The sequence below is a fragment of the Dendrobates tinctorius genome, unplaced genomic scaffold (assembly GCF_039654945.1).
Source record: "Dendrobates tinctorius isolate UK_male_01 unplaced genomic scaffold, ASM3965494v1 ptg000105l, whole genome shotgun sequence".
In the NCBI taxonomy this organism is placed as follows: Eukaryota; Metazoa; Chordata; class Amphibia; order Anura; family Dendrobatidae; genus Dendrobates; species Dendrobates tinctorius.
This window is the reverse complement of record NW_027361773.1, coordinates 8,872,270-8,896,972: the sequence shown is the minus strand read 5'-3', so window position 1 is coordinate 8,896,972 and position 24,703 is coordinate 8,872,270. Positions and strand designations below refer to the sequence as shown.

The window sequence follows — 24,703 nt, the reverse complement described above, 5'->3', positions numbered from 1 at the left end:
TTTACTTATTGAGTGTAAACAAGCATTTTATGATATATTTCAAAAACAACTGAAGTAAATGGAATCTGTTAAAAAATAGTTATTTTACATTTTGTTCCCAGTATTAAAAAAGTGAATGAGCGATCTCTTTGGTGAAAATGAACATTTGTTTCCAGTGAACATAGGAGAAAATACTAAGTATAATGTCACTTGCTGTACTTAAAATGCTAAAGTTAATGTTACTATGGAATGTGTGAAGAACACATGATTAATTGTAACCCATTGTACCGAATGCATCCCCTACATAGACCTATTAAAAGCTGGTGCACTGATAGTGTTCGGAGACAGTTCATTATAGAGCTAATTCTGTGACTGCTCGCTTCCAAGGAGACTTACGTCTTAATCCAGTGTCAATAAAAAATAGTTTCCTGTGTCCGTAGTTGTTTGTGGTCCTAATGCACCTGTCATACAGCTGGAGAAGATAAATTCATTCCACATGAACGCACAATGCCTCAAGATACTCACTGTATTTGGTTTTCGTGTGTATGGAGCAGTTTTCCGGACATACGTCAGTGACCAAAAATGAACTAAACAAATTGGGGCAACATTCCAATTTTGCACACACTTTGCGGCAAAAATCTGCAACCTGGTTGGATGTGCGGACAATCTTCACAGTCGCCCTGTAGGTTTTCCCTTTGTATCTGGAGGGGATACAAACATGAAATGCTGAGATTACTTTCTCCATAGATACACACACCTGCTTGCAGCTCTCTTGAGAACCATTTTCACATGGATGGGATTTCACGTAATTGCCAATTATATCCCAGATCACCAAGCAGCTGTACAAATCACATATGGCAACACAGGTAATAACAAAGTACATTGGTTCTGTAACACTGGGTATGTTTGTTATGACTAATCCTAATATAGGATTTATTTTCAATCAATAACTTGTTGCTGAGAAATATATTTTGTACTCTTGTTTAAAATAATGAGTTTTATGTGAAAAAGCAGCAATAATATTAAGAAAAATCCTTTGAACATAGTAATCATATGATGCGTGTCTTCTTCACATAAATATTCAGATGCCCAAAAACCATCAGATGTGTGCTTAACCTCAAATACTATCTAGCACACTACAAAACACAGAAAGAGAGAGAGGACCCAACTGACCATAAGAGCTTCCACTCCACAGAAGAGAAAGGACCCTGCTGGCTATAAGAGCTTACACTCTACAGGAAAAAGAGCAGATACTGCTGACCATAAGAGCTTACACTCTACAGAAGAGAAAAGACCCTGCTGACCATAACAGCTTATATGATACAGAAGAGAGGACCCTGCTGACCACAAGAGCTAACACTCTACATGAGAGATAAGGCCCTGCTGACCATAAGAGCTTACACTCTACGGAAGAGAAGACCCTGCAGACCATAAGAGCTTATACTCTACAGAAGAGAGGACCCTGCTGACCACAAGAGCTAACACTCTACACATGAGAGATAGGGCCCTGCTGACCATAAGAGCTTACACTCCACAAAAGAAAAAGGACCCTGCTGACCATAAGAGCTTACACTCCACAGAAAAGAAAGGACCCTGCTGACCATAAGAGCTTGCACGCCACAGAAGAGAAAGGACCCTGCTGACCATAAGAGCTTACACTCTAGAGAAGAGAATAGATCCTGCTGACCATAAGAGCTTACATGCTACAGAAGAGAAAGAGGACCTTGCTGACCATAAGGCTGGGTTCACACGTAGCTTTTTTGCGTTTTCACAGCGACTTTAAACGCGCGATTTTGCGGGAAAAACGCAAAATAGCAGCATCCCATTCAATCCTATGGGATTCCGCAATGCTGTGCTAATGCTGCGGATTTTCCTGCTGCGGAATCGCATCGTGGTAAAATATGCAGCATGCTCATTAATTTTGCGGAATCGCATCGATTTCGCCCACATAGGAATGCATTGTTCTGCTTACTTTCCGCATGTGGCTGTGCCCACCATGCGAAAAGTAAGCAGAACATTTGCGGATGGTACCATCGGTCCGGAGGAGAGAAGACTGTCCTCCAGGCTCTGGGTACCATATCCCTGTAAAAATAGAATTAAAATAAAAAATATTGTTATTCTCACATTCCGGCGTCCCGCGCAGCCTTCCCGCCTCTCTCCACGCTCCCGGCATCTTCCGGTCCCAGTAATCCTTTGCGAGAAAGACTGAGATTACAACATTTGCGATGACGTCGTGGGAGCGCGACGTCTCGCGGTCATTTGCGATGACGTCGTGGGAGCGTGACGTCTCACGGTCATTCGCGCAAAGGATTACTGGGACCGGAAGATGCCGGGAGCATGGAGAGAGGCGGAAAGGCTGCGCGGGACGCCGGAAGGTGAGAATAACAATATTTTTTTTTTTATTATTATTTTTAACATATCTTTTATTACTGATGCTGCATAGGCAGCCTCAATAGTAAAATGTTGGTCACACTAGTCAAACACTATGTTTGACGAGTGTGACCAACCTGTCAATCAGTTCTCCAAGCGATGCTACAAATCGCTTGGAGAACGCTAGCATTCTGCAAGCTAATTACGCTTGCAAATCGCTAGTTTTTCTGCGGGAAAATCGCGGGAATTTAAAATGTGTTTTTCCCGCGGAATGGAATTCCGGAATTCTCGTGGTAACTTCCGCAAGAGTTCTGCTTCATGTGCACAGAGCTTACACTCTACAGAAGAGAATGGATCTTGCTGACCATAGGAGCTTACATGCTACAGAAGAGAAAGTGGACCTTGCTGACCATAAGAGCTTACACTCTACAGAAGAGAATGGATCTTGCTGACCATAAGAGCTTACATGCTACAGAAGAGAAAGAGGACCTTGCTGACCATAAGAGCTTACACTCTACAGAAGAGAATGGATCTTGCTGACAATAGGAGCTTACATGCTACAGAAGAGAAAGAGGACCTTGCTGACCATAAGAACTTACACTCTACAGAAGAGAATGGATTCTGCTGACCATAAAACCTTACATGCTACAAAAGAGAGGACCCTACTGACCATAAGAGCTTACACTCTACAGAAGAGAAGACCCTGCTGATCATAAGAGCTTACACTCTACATAAGAGAGAGGTGGCCCTGCTGACCATAAGAGCTCACACTCTACAGAAGAGAGAGAGATGACCCTGCTGACCATAAGAGGTTACACTCTACAGTAGGGAATGGACCCTGCTGACCATGAGAGCTTATAAAATACAGAAGAGTGGACCCTGCTGACCATAATAGCTTACACTCTACAGAAGAGAATGGATCCTGCTAACCATAAGAGTTTACACTCTACAGATGAGAAAGGACCCTGCTGACCATATGAGCTTACAGTCTAAAGAAGAGAGAGAGGACCCTGCTGACCATAAGAGCTTACACTCTACATAAGAGTGAGAGGACCCTGCTTACTATAAAAGCTTACAGTCTACAGGAGAGAGGACACCACTGACCATAAGAGCTTAAACTGTACGTAAGAGTGAGAGGACCCTGCTGACCATAGGCACTTACACTCTACAGAAGAGAGGGGACTGCTGACCATAAGAGCTTACACACTATAGGAGAGAGAGAGAGAGAGAGAGGACCCTGCTGACTATAAGAGATACACTCTACAGGAAAGAGAGAGAGGACCCAGCTGACCATAAGAGATATACTCTACAGGAGAGAGAGAGGACCCAGCTGACCATAAGAGATATACTCTACAGGAGAGAGAGAGGACCCAGCTGACCATAAGAGCTCACAGTCTGCAGGAGAGAGAGGACCCTAGGAAAGACTAGAAACAATGGGATGAAACTGAATGGGAGGAGACACAGATTAGATATTAGAAAAAACTTTTTGACAGTTAGAGTGATCAATGAGTGGAACAGGCTGCCACGAGAAGTGGTGAGTTCTCCTTCAATGGAAGTCTTCAAACAGAGGCTGGACAGACATTTGTCTGGGATGATTTAGCGAATCCTGCTTTGAGCAGAGGGTTGGACCAGATGGCTCAGGAGGTCCCTTCCAACTCTACGATTCTATGATTCTATGACCCAGCTGACCATAAGAGCTTACACTCTGCAGGAGAGAGAGAGGACCCTGCTGACAATAAGAGCTTACACTCTATGGTACACTCTAAAGAAGAGAGAACCCTGCTGACCATAAGAGCTTACACTCTGCAGGAGAGAGCAAGGACCCTGCTGACCATAAGAGCTTACACTCTACGGTACACTCTACAGAAGAGAGGACCCTGCTGACCATAAGAGCTTACACTCTATGGTACTCTCTACAGAAGAGAGGACCCTGCTGACCATAAGAGCTTACACTCTATGGTACACTCTACAGAAGAGAGGACCCTGCTGACCATAAGAGCTTACACTCTGCAGGAGAGAGAGAGGACCCTGCTGACCATAAGAGCTTACACTCTACATGCGAGAGAGAGAAGCCTGCTGACCATAACAGTTTACGCTATACAAAAGAGGGATCTACCCTGTGATTCTGGAGGTGGAAAACGACTCTGATGTACAAACTATGATCTGCTGGCAACAACTGATTTGTCATGGTCCAGGTACTAAACACATCTGCCAAAGGTGCAAAAATCCATAAGATGCCATAGCTGCAGGGCGTTATGCGGAGGCCCGCATGGCAACTAAAAATTATGTTAGACCGCTTTATAATGCTTTAGCAGTATTGGAAATGATGGCGGGCAAGATTTTTTTTTATAGAACCATGAATCATATCTCAAAATATTCCAATTTTCATGAAACAGAGAAAATTAAGGAAATTCAACTCAAACTCGATTCTCTGCAGATAGATTCACTCATCTATAATGAATATGCAAATGCACATAATTCTCTTGTTGACCCCTAAACACTGTTAAAGACAACTTCTCTTCGATCAGAGCAAAATTAACAGATATAAAAGACCAAACACATGTTGAATTTATTTTAGATTAGATTTATAGTTATTGCATCCCTTTTACCTGACACCACACAATTGACTCTTATTACTGATGGAGTGCTTACGTTCCCTAAGCCTAAGTATTACAGATATTACAGAGAATAATCCATACAATGTCATACTCCATTTTTATAACATTTAAGGTAATCTCATGACAGCATCCAAAAAGATTGCAATGTTACCAGACCTCTTTCATCAAGTCTTTGTCTATATTGACTTCTCACAGGAAAACATGCATGAAAGAAGGAATCTGAATTACATCTCAACTGCAGGAGCCATTCCGCATTAATGTGGTTTCCTAATGAAGCTGATCCTCATTAAGGAGGGTACACAAATATATTTCAATCTCTGGAAGTGGGTCTGACTTTTTTTTTTGAAAAATGACACATCTCTGCACCAGCAACAAAAGCCTCAAAGGAGAAGTGTGTAAAGTGTGTAGTTGCTACAATTTCCGATGAATGGTCTACGCACTGCAAGAAAGTCTGAACCATACAGTTCTTCTAATACACCATGCAGTGACCCATTTGTATCACTTCATTGAATGTTTCTCCTGAACTAAAGTAGTCATCATGACTGCACATTTCATTTCCTGTTCTTCCTGTGTTTTTTGTTCTGTGTTTGTTTTTTTTATAGCAAGTAACCACAATATATGGTGATATTGATTTTTACTCCAATGACTGGTGAACTTATTTCCCTTCTTAATCATCCCTTACAAGATACTCACAAAGAAGGTCAAGTCGGCAGAGCAGGCATACTTTGCATTCAGAAAACACACCATCTCCCCTCTGGCTGTTCATAGGGTTAAGCAGAAATCATTACCCAGAGTGTTTCCTTCCCATGCAGAGAAAAAACAGCAGGAGTACATTGCGCTATTAGGACAAAGTTGTATTTCCCCTGTTAGCACTGGTAACTGTACAGGTTGGAGAATACTGATATGAGAGCACAAACAGAAGCTTGACATCTTGACATTCGATAGTGTGGTACTCATTAGACATATGCTCAAGCTTGGGAAGCCAATTCTTTTCATTATCAATCTTTTTTGGTATTCTTTTTTGTTGTGTTTTTTCTGAGTGTTTTCAAATGATTCAATAACTTTCAATAGTCAAATGTGGATTGTTTTTTTTAAGCAGTAACACTTAAAGTTTTGACAATACACATGGCTAATATTGCACAATGTGCACTATAGACCTGTTGGGATCAAATGAAATCAATAGAATGCTTATTTAAAGGCTATTTAAAGCAATTTTTAAGTAGATTAGCAGCAGAATCTGTTTTAAAGTACTCCATGAGTTCCATCTATTTTTTTTGACGATTTTTTTTAAGTTAATTTATTTTATAACATTATATCTATTTTTTAATCTATAATCTGTCTTTCTGCAGCACCTATGAAACCAGTGTAGTGTACACTGCCCACCTGGGGTAAGGCATGCATTTTGCACTTTCTGACCTATAAAAAATTAGCACTCCCCGTGTCCCTTCAACAACTCCAGTTTGGGATGCCTTATACCTTAAGCACATATATTGCATTTTAAGAAAATGCTAATGTAAATATAGTTTCCTGTTTGATCTACTAGTTTTTTTTCTGCTTTTTGATGACATCAAATTTTTAAAATAAAAAATTATACATTGTTTATTTTTTCTATTTTTTAATTACATTGTTAGTAAAGTTTTGTTTTGTTTTTACAGGGGATACTTTTTTGAAAATTGAGACAGCTCTCCAAGCAGGTCACAAAATTACAAGAGGAGAGACAGTGAACAAAAAAAGATCACAGTGCAGCATTATTTCATAGATCACAGCAGCTGAGATTATTCTTTTTAATTTGCTGCTGTGCTCTTCATAGGCAGCAACTGAGATAACAAAGCTTACTTCATTATACTAAGAGCATTGTCATCCAAAAAAAATGTCTTTGTGCAGTGATGTGTGATTTGACGGTGAAATTTTGAACCCCCATAGAATGTGGTGGCTAAGGCAAACGGCCCTGTTGCCTCCCTATGCTGCACACCTGTATACAGGCCAGGATTGAACATGTGCCCCACCAGGCAGACTAATTTTTGCTGGACTGCAGCACTCAGCCACATAGTAGGCCACCAATCCTGGTTTTATGGCCGCCGGCCTTTAAATTATTTTTCATCATCACGGTGTGCACGCAAGCATGCACACAGCATTCAGTAGTCTGCAGTGGCACACACAATGCTAGATTAAGTGCCAGCATTAGAAAGACACACTTTGTGGGCAAAGTTAGAGTCCTCTGCTCTCTCACTCCAAGTTGCTTGAAAGAACTCCTGTGGGCACCAGTTGAGCTGCAGTGTTTCATCTCCAGGCTCTGGGGCCATGTGATGTATGTACGTCAGCCTCAGTGTCTCCTATGTGATATATATACATCAGCGTCAGTGTCTCCTTTGTGATGTGTATACATCAGCCTCAGTGTCTCCTGTGTGATGTATAGATTCAGTCTCAGTGTCTCCTATGTGATGTATATAAATCAGCCTCCATGTCTCCTATGTGATGTGCATCCAATAGCCTCAATGTATCTTATATGATGCATAAATCAGCCTTAGTATCTTTTAGGTGATGATATACCTCAGCATCAGTGTATCATATGTGGTATATACACATCAGCCTCAGTGTATCCTATGTTGTGTATATACATCAGCCTCACTGCATCCTTTGTGATAAATATACATCAGACTCAGTGTATCCTATGTGATGTACAGTATATACATCAAAATAGTGTCTACAATATGATGTATATACATCTGTCTAAATGTCTCCTATGTGGAGTATATACATAAGCCTCAGTGTCTCCTATGTGATGGATATACATCACCATCAGTGTATCATATGTGGTATAGATACAGGGTGGGCCATTTATATGGATCCACCTAAATAAAATGGGAATGGTTGGTGATATCAACTTCCTGTTTGTGGCACATTAGTATATGGGAGGGGGAAAACTTTTCAAGATGGGTGGTGTCCATGGTTGCCATTTTGAAGTCAGCCATTTTGGATCAAACTTTATTTTTTTCAATAGGAAGAGGGTCATGTGACATCAAACTTATTGACTTATTGACACATCAAACTTATCCCTCCACTGGCTCCTAATTCACCAACGAATCCATTTCAAACTACTAACACTGACCTACAAAGCCATCCACAGCCTATCCTCTCCCTATATCTCTGAACTAATCTCCCAATATCTTCCCTCACATAATCTTCGATCCTCCCAAGACCGCTTACTCTCCTCCACGCTTATTCATTCCTCACACAACCACCTCCAAGATTCTTCCCGAATATCCCTTATCCTCTGGAATTCCATACCTCAACATGTCCGATTATCCACCACCCTCGGATCCTTCAAACGGAACCTGAAAACCCATCTTTTCAGGAAAGCTTACAGCCTGCAATAACCATTCTGCCGCCTCACCACCGCCCGAGCCGCCGCCTCAAAACCACCAGAGCTGCTGCACCCCCGACCTTCTGTCTCTTTCCCACTATCCCATAGAAAGTAAGTCCGCAAGGACAGGGTCCTCTCCCCTCTGTACCAGTCTGTCATTGTAAATTTGTTTACTGTTAACGATATTTATAACGTTGTATGTAACCCCTTTCTCATGTACAGGACCATGAAATTAATGGCGCTATATAAATAAATAATAGTAATAATAATAATAATAATTGAGAATTTCACAAGAAAAACATTGGTGTGTTGGTTTTAACATAACTTTATTCTTTCATTAGTTATTTACAAGTTTATGACCACTTATAAAATGCACATCTTGTATCTTCACAGCATAGACAATTGCCTTCAGATGACGCCAAAGGTAAAAGTCTAAGGGAGTCAGATCGGGAGACCTTGGTGGCTATTTAACTGGCCCTCGATGACCAATCCATTTTCCAGGAAACTGTTCATGTAGGAATGCTTGGACCTGACACCAATAACTGATGGTATGGTGTGGTATATGGGGTATAAAGATAGTGGTGCCATTCTTAATCAATGGAAACCTCAATGCCACTGGATATCTGAAATTGCTACATGATGATGTGTTGCCCTCTTTAGGCACTGTAAATGGCATGTTCCTTAAGCTTTTCTAGCAAGATGGTGCACCATCACATTATGGGTGTCAGGTCCGAGCATTCCTACAAGGAATCTGACCCGCCATGGTCACCACCCATCTTGAAAAGTTTTCCCCCTCCCATATACTAATGTACCACAAACAGGAAGTTGATATCACCAACCATTCCCATTTTATTAGGTGTATCCATATAAATGGCCCACCCTGTACATCAGCCACAGTCTATCCTGTGACTCTTCAGGGAAGGACAGTGTCCGAGAGTGGACCCTCTGGGTCACGGAACTGAGGCCCCCCGAGGGCGAGTTCACCAGATGGAGCCGACCCCTATACAGGGATCGTTAGGGGCAGGCCTGCGGGAGTCAGACACCGTGACAGCTGGAACCAAGAGGGATGGCTCAAGGGACCAGGGTGTATCTCAGGCAGGGCTGAGTACAGATTAGAGCACAGCATACTGGAGCACAGGGCAATAAGCACAGAAAGGAGCACAGGGCACAGTACTACAGGACCAGGAGTAGGACGGGTACAAGGTAAGGGAAGGAGCACGGGACAGAGGAACCTGGACACGGAGCAGGACGTAGCAAGGGACAGAGGAACAGAACACGGAGCAGGACGAAGCACGGGACAGAGGAACAGGAGCACAGGGCAGAACGGAGAACAGGGCAGGAAAAACACTGTAAAGAGGCCAGGATTAGCGCAGGCAGGGCACACAATAATCAGGAATCTCCAACAAGGAGGAGACACCTGATATACCCTGTGCCGGCAGATGATTGGCTGACATAGCCTCAGAATGGCCCCTGCAGGATTCTTAACCCTGCAGGGCGCACACCCGCGGCCTAAGGTGAATGCACAGGACCGCGCGAGTGAGGGAGGAAGGAAGCGAGGAGGCGACAGGCGGGACTGCGCGAGTGTGGGAGGCGGCACGGCAGGATGCAGCTCGGTGAGTGAAAGCGGCGGCAGACCATGCCAGTGAAGGAGCGACAGCAGTCACAGCCGCCAATGTGACAGTACCCCCCTCCTTAAGTCTCCCCCTTCTGAGATTGTCCAAAAAAATTTTTAGAATACATGGGGCGTTAACATTCTCCCATGGTTCCCAGGACCTCTCCTCAGGACCAAATCCTTTCCAATCGATAAGGAAGAAGGTTTTTCCCCTAACTCTCTTCATGGCCAGAATGTCTTTTACTTCAAATATGTTATCGGCCCCAAGTGGCTGAGGGGACGGAAGTGGTGCAGGGCGAAAACGATTGAGAACGTCAGGTTTAAGGAGCGAGACATGGAAGCGTTAGGGACCCGGAGTGAAGCTGGCATCCTCAATTTGTATGCCACGCTGTTGATGTGTCCAAGTACCTCGAAGGGACTGATGTACTGGGGGCTCAGCTTGTACGAAGGGACTTTCAGGCGGATATGCTTGGTCAAAAGCCAGACTTTGTCACCAGGATGGTATGGTGGGAGATCCCTCCATCTCTTGTCTGCATGTCTTTTTATCCGAGCACTGGAGTTTGTGAGAGCCTCTCTGGTCTCCTTCCAGACTTGATAAAATTCCAAGGAGAGAGCATCTGCTGTGTGAACCCCAGAAGATATGGAAATCGTAGCGGAACACCAGGGTTCTGTCCTGAGACCACAAAGAACGGTGACTTGGTGGTGGATTCATTAGGATGATTGTTATGGGTGAACTCCGCCCAAGGAAGAAGAGAAACCCAGTTGTCTTGATGGGCGTTAGAAAAGTGATGCAGGTAAGACGTCAATACTTGATTAATCCGTTCCACTTGCCCATTGGTCTGAGGATAATAGGCGGAGGAGAAATCCAAAGATATACCCATGAGTTTACTGCGAGCTCGCCAGAATCAGGAGGTAAACTGGACTCCTCGATCAGACACAGTTCGTTGAGGGAGTACATGCAGTTTGAAGATCTGATGGATGAAGATCTTGGCTAACTCAGGTGCTGAAGGCAAGCCAGGCAATGGGATGAAATGGGCCATCTTGGTGGAGCGATCTACCACTACTAGGATAGTAGTACACCCGGAGGAGTGGGGTAAATCAGTGACGAAATCCATGGCGATCTGTTGCCAAGGAGCCTCCGGAAGAGGCTCCTAGGTACCTTGTTCTGAGCACAGGTCGTACAGGAGGCTACGAAATCCATCACATTCTGGCGAAGGGAAGACCACCAGTAATAGCGTGAGAGAAGAATGAGGGTCTTCTTAGTCCCGACGTGTCCTGCAATCTTGGAGGAATGCCCAGCGTAGCACCTCCAGTCTTTTGCTCTGTGGAACGAAGGTTTTGCCCGGCAGGATAGGGCGAAGACTCACGGGAGCCACGGTGGTAACTTTGGCAGGCTCGATGATATGCGAAAGGACCTCCTCCGTCTCAGGCGATTGCAAAGACCTGGAAAGAGCATCCGCTTTGGTATTTCTATTCCCGGGTCGAAAATGGAGTTTGAAGTCAAAGCAAGAAAAATATAAAGACCATCTGGCTTGCCTGGAATTGAGTCTCTGAGCAGACTGAAGATAAGCTAAGTTCTTGTGGTTCGTGAAGATTGTAAAGGGATGGACCATTCCCTCCAGAAGGTACAGCCACTCTTCCAGAGCCATCTTTATGGCCAGCAACTCCCAATCTCCAATTGAATAGTTGCATTCCGCGGGGGAAAATTATTTAGAAAAGAAACCACAGGGAACCAAACACCCCGGAGGCATCCGCTGGGAAAGGATCGCCCCGGCTCCGGTGGAGGAGGCATCCACCTCTAGGACAAAGGGCCTGCTGGCTACTGGATGGTGTAGGATTGGAGCTGATGCAAAGGACCGTTTCAGGGCAAGAAAGGCGTCTTCAGCCTCGGAAGGCCAAACGTTAGATCTCGTCCCTTTCCGGGTCAGAGCAGTGATGGGCTTGGTCACTGAAGAGAAGTGGGGACGAACTGCCTATAATAGTTTGCGAAGCCTAGAAACTGCTGGATTGCTTTTACTCCGACTGGACGTGGCCATTTGAGAACAGCGGATAGCTTCTTTGGATCCATCTTCAACCCGGAGTCCGTGATAATACACCCTAAGAAGGGCAACGACGTTTGCTCCAACAGGCATTTCTGTAGCTTAGCATAGAGTCGATTCTCCCGTAGGCGTTGCAGGACCAGACGAACACTTCCTATGGGAGGATAAGTCAGGTGAAAAGATTTGGATGTCATCTAAATATACCATGACACATGAGTACAGTAAGTCCTGGAAGATTTCATTAACAAATTCCAAACGGCATGACCAAATATTCAAAATGGCCAACCCGTGTATTGAAGGCAGTTTTCCACTCGTCTGCAGCACGGATTTCGGATCAAGTTATAGGCCCCTCGCAGATCCAACTTGGTAAAGACCCGGGCCCCCCTTAGGCGGTCAAAGAGTTAAGGGATTAGCGGAAGGGGTATCTATTCTTGACTGCGATATTGTTCAAACCACGGTAGTCAATACATGGCCGAAGGGATCCATCTTTCTTCCGGACAAAGAAAAAACCAGCGCCTGAAGGAGAAGACGATTTCCGAATGAAACTCTTGGCCAAGTTCACCCGAATGTACTCTGACATGGCCGAGGTCTCTGCTGGAGACAGTGGATAAGTGGATAAGGGTAGCCCCCGGAATCAACAATTGGGCAGTCGTAGGACCGATGCGGCGGTAGAGACTCCGCCTCCTTTTTACTGAAGACATCGGCATACAAGTGGTAAGCCAGAGGAAGCTCAGGTTGATCGGTAGGAGCCTGTAGCAGTCTGGGACTGGCAATTGACAGCAGACAGTTTTCATGGCAGGAGTGTCCCCAGCGCAGAATCTCCCCTGAACGCCAGTCTAGAACTGGCTCATGCGACCTGAGCCAGGGTAGGCCAAGGAGTATGGGGTGAGACAAGTTGGGCAGAACGTAAAAGGCTATTCTTTCCAGATGAAGTGCTCCAACTTGAAACTCCACTTCGACGGTAAACATGGTGATGGGCTCAGGTAACGGTTTGCCATCCACAGAGGCGATCGCGCGCAGGTTTTCTAGGGTAACCCCCAGAATCCGGAACTTGTCCACCTCTTCGAGCCGAATGAAATTACCAGCCACACCCGAGTCCACATACGCCTCCACAGATCTACGCTCCCAACCTAGAATAATTAGAGCTGAAATGGTAAGGGGCAGGGAGGAACCAGGGTCACCTAGGGAGGCCTCTCTTACCTGGCCTAGGTGGAGGCGTTTTCCGGTCTCTCTGGGCAAGTACGCAAAAAATGATTGGCTCCGCCGCAATAAAGGCACAAACCCTGTGTCATTATTTCCCTTTGCCGTTGTTCGGACAACCTTACCTGGTCCGCCTGCATGGGCTCAGGGGTGGAACTAGTGGACAGTGCGGGGGAGCGAGGAATGGGGGTCTGGTATAGCCTAGAGGGTCTCCTCTCTCTAACACACTCACGGGAGCGCTTCAAGAACCATAAATCTATACGGATGGCCAAGGATATGAGGTCCTCCAGGGTGGTGGGAGTGTCCCGGCAAGCTCATCTTTTATTTTGCCTGTGAGCCCTCTCCAAAAGGCCCCAACCAAAGCCTCATTATTCCACCCTAACTCTGAGGATAGTGTCCGGAAGTGGATGGCGTACTGACCTACTGTAAGGGAACCCTGACGGAGATTAAAAAGGGCCTCGGTAGTAGAAGTCAACCATCTGGGCTCATCAAAAACCTTGCGAAAGGTATCCAGGAATTTCTGTATACTGGATACCACGGGATCATCCCTCTCCCACAGGGGATTTACCCAAGCTAAGGCCTCCCCCTCTAGGTGGGACACAATAAATGCCACTTTGGCCCAGGCAGAGGGGTATTGCTGGGGCAGGAGCTCGAAGTGCAAACGACACTGGTTCAAAAACCCCCGGAACAGCCTGGGGTCGCCGCTATACCTAGGGGGCTTCCTCAAACGTGGCGGCAGGTGAGAGACTGGGTCCCGCGGCAGAGCCGAGGCAGCAGCAGAGGACTGCAGGGAAAGCAGTCGATCATCGACGGACGCCATGCAGCTCAGGATGTGGGACTGGGCATCACGCTGCTGCGCAAGCTCCTGCTGGAGGCCTGCTAGCAGGGGGGCATTCCCTGGGTCGGTGGTCTGAAGAGCAGAAAGCCGGGTGCCCATGGACTTCATAAAGGCCATTATTCGAGTCTGGTTTTCCCATAAAAAGAGTAACTATTTTTGTGTAGCCGCCGTGGCACCAGCGGGGTCCATGGCCTGATTATACTCTCACGCTTCAGGTAAGGGCAGTGTCCAAGAGTGGACCTTCTGGCACACCAGGTGGAGCCGACCCCTATACAGGGACTGTTAGGGGCAGGCCCGTGGGAGTCAGACACAACAGCTGGAACCAAGAGGGACAGCTCAAGGGACCGGGCTGTATCTCAGGCAGGACCGAGTACAGTTTAGAGCACAGTGTATTGGAGCACAGGGCAATAAGCACAGAAAGGAGCACAGGGCACAGTACTACAGGACCAGGAGTAGGACGGGTACAAGGTAAGGGAACCAGAACATGGAGCGGGACGGCACACGGGACAGAGGAACCTGGACACGGAGCAGGACGGAGCACGGGACAGAGGAACAGGAGCACAGGGAAGAACAGAGAACAGGGCAGGAAAGACACTCTAAAGCGGCCAGGATTAGTGCAGGCAGGGCACACGATAATCAGGCGTCTCCAACAAGCAGATGATTGGCCGACATAGCCTCAGAATGGCCGCTGCAGGGTTAAGAATCCTGCAGGGCACGCGCCCGCGGCCTAAGGTGCATGCACGGGACTGCGCGAGTGAGGGAGGAAGGAAGCGAGGAGGCGGCATGGCGGGACGCGGCCCGGTGAGTGAAAGCGGCGGTGGACCCTGCCAGTGAAGGAGCAACGGCGGTCCCAGCCGCCGATGTGACATATCCTATTGTCAAAAACACCGCACTGAACTTGCTCACTGAGCCAGTGCACGTGTCCTGAGTAAAGCGAACTGTGCTCAAAGATACCTGTGGAGCGGGCAGCAGCCGAGTAGATGCGTACTTCAGAGCCACAGGACCTGAAGCATGTGATGGCTAGGGGCGTGGCCTAAACTCTAGAGAGCTAGGAGCTGCAAGAGAACTCCTAGCAGGGTAACTGCGAGACAGAGTTACCAAGGGGCATAGACAGGGAGGATAGTCAGGATGTAGCCAATGAGTCATACACAGAGATAGCTGCAAGGTACAAGAGGGGCGAGCAGAGAGTAGTCAGATCACAGGCAATGAGTCATACACAGAGAGGATAGCACAGTACAGAATCAACAGGCAAACTCACAACGGGAAACAGAACCGGGTCAGAACCACATAAACAAGCTATAACAACGAACAGGAACAGGCACACAGAGGTCAGCACACTCGGCCAAAGGCAAAAGTATAACTGGCAGGGATTGGAGCTTCCCAGGGGTTTAAGAAGCTCTCCCAGAACCAGAAAGAGGCCACAATCATTAACCCCAGGTGTGCAGGTCAAAACCTGCACTGAGCTCCAGATATTAACCCCTGACGTGCAGCTCAAAAACCTGCACTGGGATCATGACAGTACTCCCCTCTCAACGGGGGGCCTCTGGACCCCCAGGCTTCCCCGGGTACTTGGCATGGAAAGCCCGAATGAGGCGATCTGCATGTACAGAGCGAGCAGGGACCCATGAGCGCACCTCTGGTCCATATCCCTTTCAGTGGACCAGGTACTGCAAAGAGCGGCGCACCCGCCGAGAGTCCACAATATGTCCGACCTCATACTCCAATTGACCCTCCACCAGCACTGGAGGAACAACAGGCTCAGAGTCCTCTTTAACAGACCCTACGGATTTCAACAGAGATTTATGGAACACATTGGATATTTTTAAGGAGGAGGGGAGACGCAACCTATATGCCACTGGGTTGACTATCTCCATAATCTCGTACAGACCAATGAACTTTGGTCCCAACTTAGCTGATGGTACCTTTAAGTTGATGTTACGTATGGAAAGCCAAACCTTCTCTCCCACCTGAAACATGTCTCAAGAGGCTCTCTTTTTGTCAGCAAAATAATTGTACCTCCCCTGGGCCCGAGAGATATTACTCTGGACTTCAGCCCAGAGGTTTTTTAACCGTTGAACGGACCCCTCTACCCCTGGACAACCGGAATCCACCCGTGAAAACTCCCCAAAATGCGGATTAAACCAATAGTTAATCAGGAATGGGGACATGTTGGTGGACAGACTCACCCGGTTGTTAAAAGCAAATTCCGCCAACGGTAACGCACCACACCAATCCTCCTGTCTGGCGGAGGTCAGGCACCTGAGCGTTTGTTCCAGGGATTGATTGGTGCATTCTGTCTGACCGTTACTCTCCAGGTGATATGCCGACGAGAAGGAGAGTGAGATGCCCAATTTCATACAGAACGCCCTCCAAAATTTGGCCACAAACTGCAAACCTCTGTCAGACCAACATTCAGGGGTACCCCATGCAATCGGACCACATGCTGCACGAACAACCTTGATAATGTTTCTGATGAGGGTAATGCTGCCAAGGGAATGAAATGGGCCTGTTTAGAAAACCTATCCACCACCACCCAGATCACGGTATTGCCCCTGGAAGGTGGAAGGCTGGTAATAAAATCCATGGAAAGATGAGTCCATGGCCTATCAGGAACCGGTAAAGGTATGAGTTCCCCAGCCGGCCGGTTATGCGAGCTTTTGGAACGGGCACACATGCCACAAGCAGAAACAAATTCCTTGACATCGGACCTTAATGAAGGCCACCAAAAACCCCTGGCTACTGCCTCTCTAGTGTCCGTGATACCTGGATGAGCACTCAGCCTAGACTCATGCAACTCCTGCCGAAGTCTAGGCCGCAATGAATCTGGAACAAACAGTTTATCCCCTGGCCAGTTCCCCCACTACCACCTCTGGGGGAAGAATGGAGGACGGCGGCTCAGGGGGAGAAACTGGGTCAAAAATTCTGGACATTTTTGGACCCCGGTCGAAAAGTAATGGAGAACTGAAATCGTGAAAAAAAGTGACCAACGGGCTTGTCTAGGAGTAAGCTTCTTAGCAGATTCAAGGTATGGCAAATTTTTGTGATCCTTGACAACCGTGATAGGGTGAGCCGCCCCTTCCAAAAAGTGCCTCCATTCCTCAAACGCCAGCTTGACCGCAAGAAGTTCTCTATTGCCTACATCATAGTTTTTCTCAGCTGAGGAGAACTTCTTGGAGAAGAAGGCACAGGGTTTGAGATTGGTAAGGGTGGCCGGACCCTGGGACAGCACAGCCCCCACCCCCACTTCAGAAGAATCCACCTCCACAATGAATGGTTTGGACGGGTCTGGTTGTACCAACAGCAGGGCAGACCTGAAACATTTTTTAATCGCTGAGAAGGACTCCTTAGCGAGTACAGACCAATTTTTTACATCAGCGCCCTTCTGGGTAAGATCCATGAGTGGTTTAACCACTTGTGAGAAACCTTTAATGAATCTTCGATAATAGTTTGCAAATCCTGAGAAGCGCTGGAGCCCCATAAGATCTCGAGGCTGAACCCAGTCAGCGATCGCCAGCACCTTCTTAGGATCCATACGAAACCCCTCACAGGACACAATCAACCCAAAAAAAGACAGTTCCTGTGCAAAAAACGAACATTTTTCCAATTTAGCGAACAATCGGTTCTCCCTGAGTCTGTGGAGAACTGTCTGTAGATGTTGCAAGTGAGATTGGCTGTCCAGGGAATACACCAAAATGTCATCCAAATAAATAATAACAAAACGGCCCATCAGGTCAGAAAACACAACATTGATGAAATTCTGGAAAATATCGGGTGTATTAGTTACCCAAACGGCATTACCAGGTTCTCAAAGAGTCCTTCTGATGTGAGGAATGCAGTTTTTCACTCATCCCCTTCCCGAACCCTTATCAGATTGTAGGCCCCCCGCAGATCTAACTTGGAGAACCATTGGGCCCCAGCTAACTGCTTACATAAGTCTGGGATGAGGGGAAGCGGGTAAGTGTTCCTAACCATTATCTTGTTCAGTTCCCGAAAGTCGAGGCACGGCCGCAAACCACCATCTTTCTTCTTCACAAAGAACAATCCTGCTGCCACAGGTGACACAGAAGGCCTGATATGCCCTTTGCGGAGACTCTCAGCTATGTACTCCTTCATGGCTTGGCGCTCAGGCCAAGACAAGTTGAACAATCGAGGCTTAGGTAACTTGGCTCCGGGTACTAAATCAATGGCACAATCGTAGGGTCTATGTGGAGGCAGCGCCTCAGCCTCACTTTTGGAAAAAACGTCTTCGAAATCCTTCAGGTACTCCGGAATACCTTCCAGACCGACAGATGACACAGATACGGATTTAACAGCGTTAAGAAGATGTCCCAGGTTACCACATTTATCCTTACATCCCCATTGAGTGATCTCCCCTGTAACCCAATCAATGGTAGGATTATGGCATTGAAGCCAAGGCATCCCCAGTACCAGTCCTGCAGGCAAGTTATCTAGCACAAGACAACTTAGTTTTTCCACATGAGTGGAACCCACTTTTAGAGAAAAAAGTTCAGACCTGCAACAGATACCGTCCTGGGTAAGAGGAGACGAGTCAATTGCCACAAGTTTAACAGGATCCTGAAGCCTGACTGTCCCTATCTTATTAAGAGTCATAACTTTGGTATCAATCAGGTTCACAGCAGAACCACAGTCAACAAAAGCAGTAGTCTGAACCGGACCATTACCAAGTTCCAGTTCCACCTGCAGCACCATTTTTGCACGTGAGGAAAATTGTACCTAAAGGTCTGGGTAGCCTCCTCGACTACTACCCAGACCTAGTCGTTTCCCGCCATCTTGGAGGGTGATGGATAGGAGGGGCAGTCCTTCTTCCAGTGTCCAGATTCCCCATAATAGAAGCACAACTGCTTCTCCAGGCGGCGTCTTCTTTCCTTTTCCTCACAGGTGACAGCGCTCACCTCCAAAGCCACAGGAAGAGTCCGGGTCTCATCTCCACTGAAGAATAGTGGTGTTTCCCGTTGCATAACGCCTCTAGCCCGCAGTCTGCGATCCATGCGATCCATGCGAACCGCTTGGGTCATGGCATCCTCCAGGGAGTCAGGCAGAGGATAGAGTGCCAAAGCATCCTTCAGACGTTCACCCAGGCCTCTACGGAACAGCCCCCAAAGGGCGGCATCACTCCAGGAAATCTCGGCTGCCCAACGTCTGAATTCAGTAAGGAACCATTCGGCCGAGTGCTCCCCTTGACAGACACTCATCACCTTGTCCTCAGCCAAACGCACTCTATCAGGCTCATCATAAATAAGCCCTAAGGCTTCAAAAAACGCATCCACAGACATTCTCTCAGGGGCAGAAGAGGAAAGCGAAAATGCCCAGGCTTGTGGGGACCCCCTAAGCAATGACATAACCACCCCCACCCTCTGTTTCTCATCCCCAGAGGAGCGGGGTCTCAAAGAGAAAAAGAGCTTACAGCCCTCCTTAAATGCTCTGAAATCATCTTTGTTACCAGAAAACGTATCTGGCAATTTAACCGGGGATTCGGGTGGGACTAAAATGACATCTCTATTCGCCACCTGCTGGAAGCCTGCGGAAAGTGCCCCCTCAACCCGCTGTTGGGACTGGGCCAGAGCTTGGTGTTCCAAACTAAGCTTCTGCAGTGACTGAGTCAAGCATTTTACCTGCTCAGATAAAGCACACATTGGGTCCATGCTGCAGAAGTGAGGAGAGAAAAAAAAATAGCAGGCCAGTTATAATGTCAGAAATACCACACTGAACTTGCTCACTGAGCCAGTGCGTGTGTCCTGAGTAAAGCGAACTGTGCTCAAAGATACCTGTGGAGCGGGCAGCAGCCGAGTAGATGCGTACTTCAGAGCCGCAGGACCTGAAGCACGTGACTGCTAGGGGCGTGACCTAAACTCCAGAGAGCTAGGAGCTGCAAGAGAACTCCTATCAGGGTAACTGCGAGACAGAGTTACCAAGGGGCATAGACAGGGAGGATAGTCAGGACGTAGGCAATGAGTCATACACAGAGATAGCTGCAAGGTACAGAGAGTAGTCAGATCACAGGCAATGAGTCATACACAAAGAGGATAGCACAGTTCAGAATCAACAGGCAAACTCACAACGGGAAGCAGAACTGGGTCAGAACCATATAAACAAGCTATAACAACGAACAGGAACAGGCACACAGAGGTCAGCACACTCGGCCAAAGGCAAAAGTATAACTGGCAGGGATTGGAGCTTCCCAGGGGTTTAAAAAGCTCTCCCAGAACCAGAAAGAGGCCACAATCATTAACCCCAGATATGCAGGTCAAAACCTGCACTGGGCTCCAGACATTAACCCCTGACGTGCAGCTCAAAAACCTGCACTGGGATCATGACACCTATGTGGTGTATATACATCAGTCTCAGTACATCCTATGTGATGTATATACATCAGCCTCAGTGCATCCTATGTGGTGAATATACATCAGCCTCAGTGCATCCTATGTGGTGTATATACATCAGCCTCAGTGCATCCTATGTGGTGTATATACATCAGCCTCAGTGCATCCTATGTGGTGTATATACATCAGCCTCAGTTCATCCTATGCGGTGTATATACATCAACCTCAGTGCATCTTATGCGGAGTATATACATCAGCCTCAGTCCATCTTATGTTGTGTATATACATCAGCCTCAGTGGATCTTATGTGGTGTATATACATCAGCCTCAGTGCATCCTATGTGGTGTATATACATCAGCCTCAGTGCATCTTATGTGGTGTATATACATCAGCCTCAGTGCATCTTATGTGGTGTATATACAGCAGCCTCAGTGCATCCTATGTGGTGTATATACAGCAGCCTCAGTGCATCTTTTGGAATGAATATTCATCAGCCTCATTGTATCCTATGTGATGTATATACACCACTCACAGTGCCTTCAATATGATGTATATACATCAGCCTCAATGTCTCCTATGCGATGTATATACATCAAGAGACACAGTAGTTTTGGAGTGCTAAAATACCAGTTTCCATTTCATCTAAAGGCAAGATCACCATGTAGAGTATGTATGTCCCCCCTTGTTTGCTTGGGTTTCCTGCAAGTACTCCTGTTTCTTCCCACACACCAAAAGCATATTAATAGGTTATTTTGGAATTTAGAGATCAAAGTGAGTGATGTTATTTACTGTACAGAACTGTGGGCTATGTTGGTACGATATAAACAAATATAATAAATAAATGTAAATTAGTAACCTTGTTACTATCAAGGAATCGAAAGAAAACATTTTCCTACCATGAAAGAGTTACTTTTAGTACAGTGTAACAATAGGACATATTTAATGCATAATCAAAATCAATACCAGAGCAGAGAAAATATTGCATTCCTCATATTAGTTGAACAGTTTATCCAATAAAGTACCTTAAAATTCCTACAATGGCATAGTTTCTGTTCAAGTCTATAAAAGTATGTGAAAACTAAAGGAAATTAGGCATGAGAGTGTTTGTTTGACTTCAGTAATTCTAGCTAATCAGATGAAATATTCTCTCTGTATTCCCAAGTCATGTGTTCATATTGCATTAACCTAGTTCCAAGTTAATAGATTTTCTCTCTGCCTGTTGTGCTGTTGAACTTGAAAATCTTCCTGATTATTGCTCTGTAGACAGCTTTACACCATCCTCCATTCCTTATCTTTGCAAGTGGACTTTGTGGAACTCAGCAAAATGATCTGGACCAGGAGATTAATTGTGCTAACTGTTTTTTTTGTAAAGGATACAATTGGACCAGAATGCTGTCCAGGTAGGATCAGTTTTGGCTGTGTGCCCACGTTGCGTCTTTTTAAAGTGTTTCTGCCATGTTTTTTCCGCAGCTGAAACGCTTAAAAAACGCATCCCATGCAATCCTATGGGATTCCACACTTCCTGTGCCCATGCTGTGGATTTTTCCGCTGCGGAACCGCATAGTGGTAAAATCCACAGCATGTCCATTCTCACTGCAGAATCGCGGCAATTCCATCGCCATAGGTTTGCATTGAAACGCTCACTTTACGTGTGTGGCTGTACCCACCATGCATAAAGTGAGCGCTTCATGTGCAGATGGTACCCAGGGTCTGGAAAAGAGGAGACTCTCCTCCATGCCCTGGGGACCATAATCCTGTAAAAAATAGAATTAAAATAAAAAATTGGGACATACTTACCTTCTGATGGCCCCCGGAGTCCTTACGGCCCTCAGCCACGCTGCCAGCATCTTCCGTTCCCTGGGATGCATTGCGCGAATCACCTGAGATGACGTCGCGGTCTCACGAGCATGACGTCACAAAGGTCCTTCGCGCAAAGCATCCCTGGGAACAGAACGTACCGGGAGCGCTGCTGACGAGATTGGGGGCCGTCATAACGTGAGAATAACCATATTTTTTTTATTTTTTTTAACATCCTATCTTTTACTACTGATGCTGCATAGCCAGCATCAATAGTAAAAAGATGGTCACACTTGTCACTATGTTACTATGTTACTATGCTTGACAAGTGTGACCAACCTGTCAATCACTTTTCCAAGCGATGCTTCAAATCGCTTGGAAAGCACAAGCATTCTGCAAGGTAAAAACACTTGTGTTTTGCAGGAAAACGCATGCGAATTCCGCATGTGTTTTACCCGTGGCAGGGAGTTGCGGAAATGCTGCGGACATATCCGCAGCATTTCTGCAACGTGGGCACTTAGGCTTAGTGTTATTAAAAACTTCATAAACTCACCTATAAAGGATACATGTCTTCTGCTGAGCTGCACAGTGGCATAAAATTGCAGTCAACATTATTGCCACCCTTGTGCCTTGTGTTTATTGTAAAAAAGAAAATCTTCAGAAATAAGTGGCGATATACCAATGGTGTACCATAAGTAAATGGTAAAACAGGAATCTTTAGCAGATTTTTGCTATATAATCCTGGGGCAGCATAAGTGAGGGGGCTGAGACACTGATTTCAGCAAAGTGTCACTTATTAGGCTGTGCGCTGTTTCAATACAATGAGTGTTTTATCAGCATGAGATTATCACTGCCCAGATTGGTGCCCACATGAGACCTGGTCCTACCCTTCTCTGATAAGGAACTTACTATCAATATACAATGTACACATAAAACTGTGGTGTGGGTGGAGTCAAACCCACAAGTTCTCAATAGGGTTTATGTAAGGCGAGGAAGGGCCAATGTCATTATTCTTTCATCTTTAAGCAGTGAAGACTTTGAAGCATGTGATGGAGCATTGCCCTGCATAAAAATAAGGGTTTTCTTGAAATATGCAGATTTTTTTCCTGCACCACTGCTTGAAGAAAGTGTATTCTAATAACTGGCAGTAGGTTTGGGAGTTGATTTTTGAGTCCATCTTTAACCCGAAAAGGTCCAATTAGCTCATTTTTAATAATTCCACCTCATAACAGTACCCCATTTACACCTTGATGGTGTTGAAGTGGAGTCTTCACAGTCAAAGTGGAGGTCTGTGCCCCTTAATGATCTAGTAATGGTTTCATCCATCTGGCCCGTCAAGAGTCACTCTCATCTCATCAGTCCATAAAACCTTTGAAAAATCTGTCTTCAGATACTTCTTGGCCTAGTCTTGACATTTCAACTTCTGAGTCTTTTCAAAAGGTGGTCAGGTTTCAGCCTGCCTTACCATCTCCATGCCTCAGAGCACTAAACACTTTGTTCTTCTGGGCACTTCAAGGTGGTTGCAGCTCTGGAATGTGACAGCTCTGAGGATAAAGAAATCTTTGTCGCTTCATGTTTGATAACGATGAACGAATATTTCAATATGTGGGTCGGCTCACGATCGCGAATTTGCAATATTCGCCGATTTATTTGTCAATTAAATTGCCAAATATAGCCAAACATATATAGCACAAAAGCTGGTGTTCCCTAAGCTGTGTGACAGCATGGGAAACACCGACGTAGTGCTTCTGATCGGCAGTGAAATCATCCCTGCCGGTAAGAGAGCCGCGGTTCACACACTGTCAGAAGACAGCGTGAAGGCTCGGCTGTGATCAGAGGTAAAAAGTTTACCTCTGGTCACTAATGTCAGCTGATGGGACTACAGCTCCCATCATCCAACACCTGCTGCCGCTAATTACAGCAAGAGCAGGAGTGGCAGATGGAAGTATTCATCAGGTGCTCCTGCGCTGTAAATAAATAATTTAAAAAAAAAACCTGCATGGGTTCCCCTGTATTTTGTCACCTTCATCAAGGTTGGCTATCAAGAATACTGTACAGGGGTCCCCACGCCGTATTTTTAACTATTTAAATAAATAATTAAAAAAAAACAGAATGCGGTCCCCCATTTTTGACAACCAGCCTTGCTAAAGCAGACAGCTGGGGGCTGGTATTCTCAGGCTGGTAAGGGGCCATGGATTTTGGCCCCCAGCCTAAAAATAGCAGCCCACAACTGCCCATAAAAAGCACATCTATTACATGTGCGAATTCTGTCGCTTTGCCCGGCTCTTCCCACTTGCCCTGTAGTGGTGGCAAGTGGGGTTCATATTTGTAGGGTTGATGTCACCTTTGTATTGTCAAGTGACATCAAGCACACGAATTATTAAAGGAGAGGCGTTTATAAGACACCTATCCATTGCTAATCCTATAGTTGTATGGTAAATAAAGATGCAGCCAGAATAAAGTCCTTTATTAGAAATAAGACTAAACACAGTTTTCCATTTTATTTAAAAATAATAAACACAGTTATACTTACCTAACATCTAA

At 46.0% G+C, this 24,703-nt stretch overlaps 1 protein-coding gene across 3 annotated transcripts in view; it reads right to left on the bottom strand.

Moving 5' to 3' along the window:
• The window catches only part of SFMBT2 (Scm like with four mbt domains 2), a 371,940-nt gene that overhangs the window by 7,393 nt on the left and 339,844 nt on the right, over positions 1-24,703 (bottom strand). For all 3 annotated transcript variants that reach the window (XM_073589037.1, XM_073589038.1, XM_073589039.1), the window contains one exon: positions 505-680. In XM_073589037.1, the coding sequence (XP_073445138.1) occupies positions 505-680 (176 nt within the window). The remainder of the gene's footprint in view (positions 1-504; positions 681-24,703) is intronic.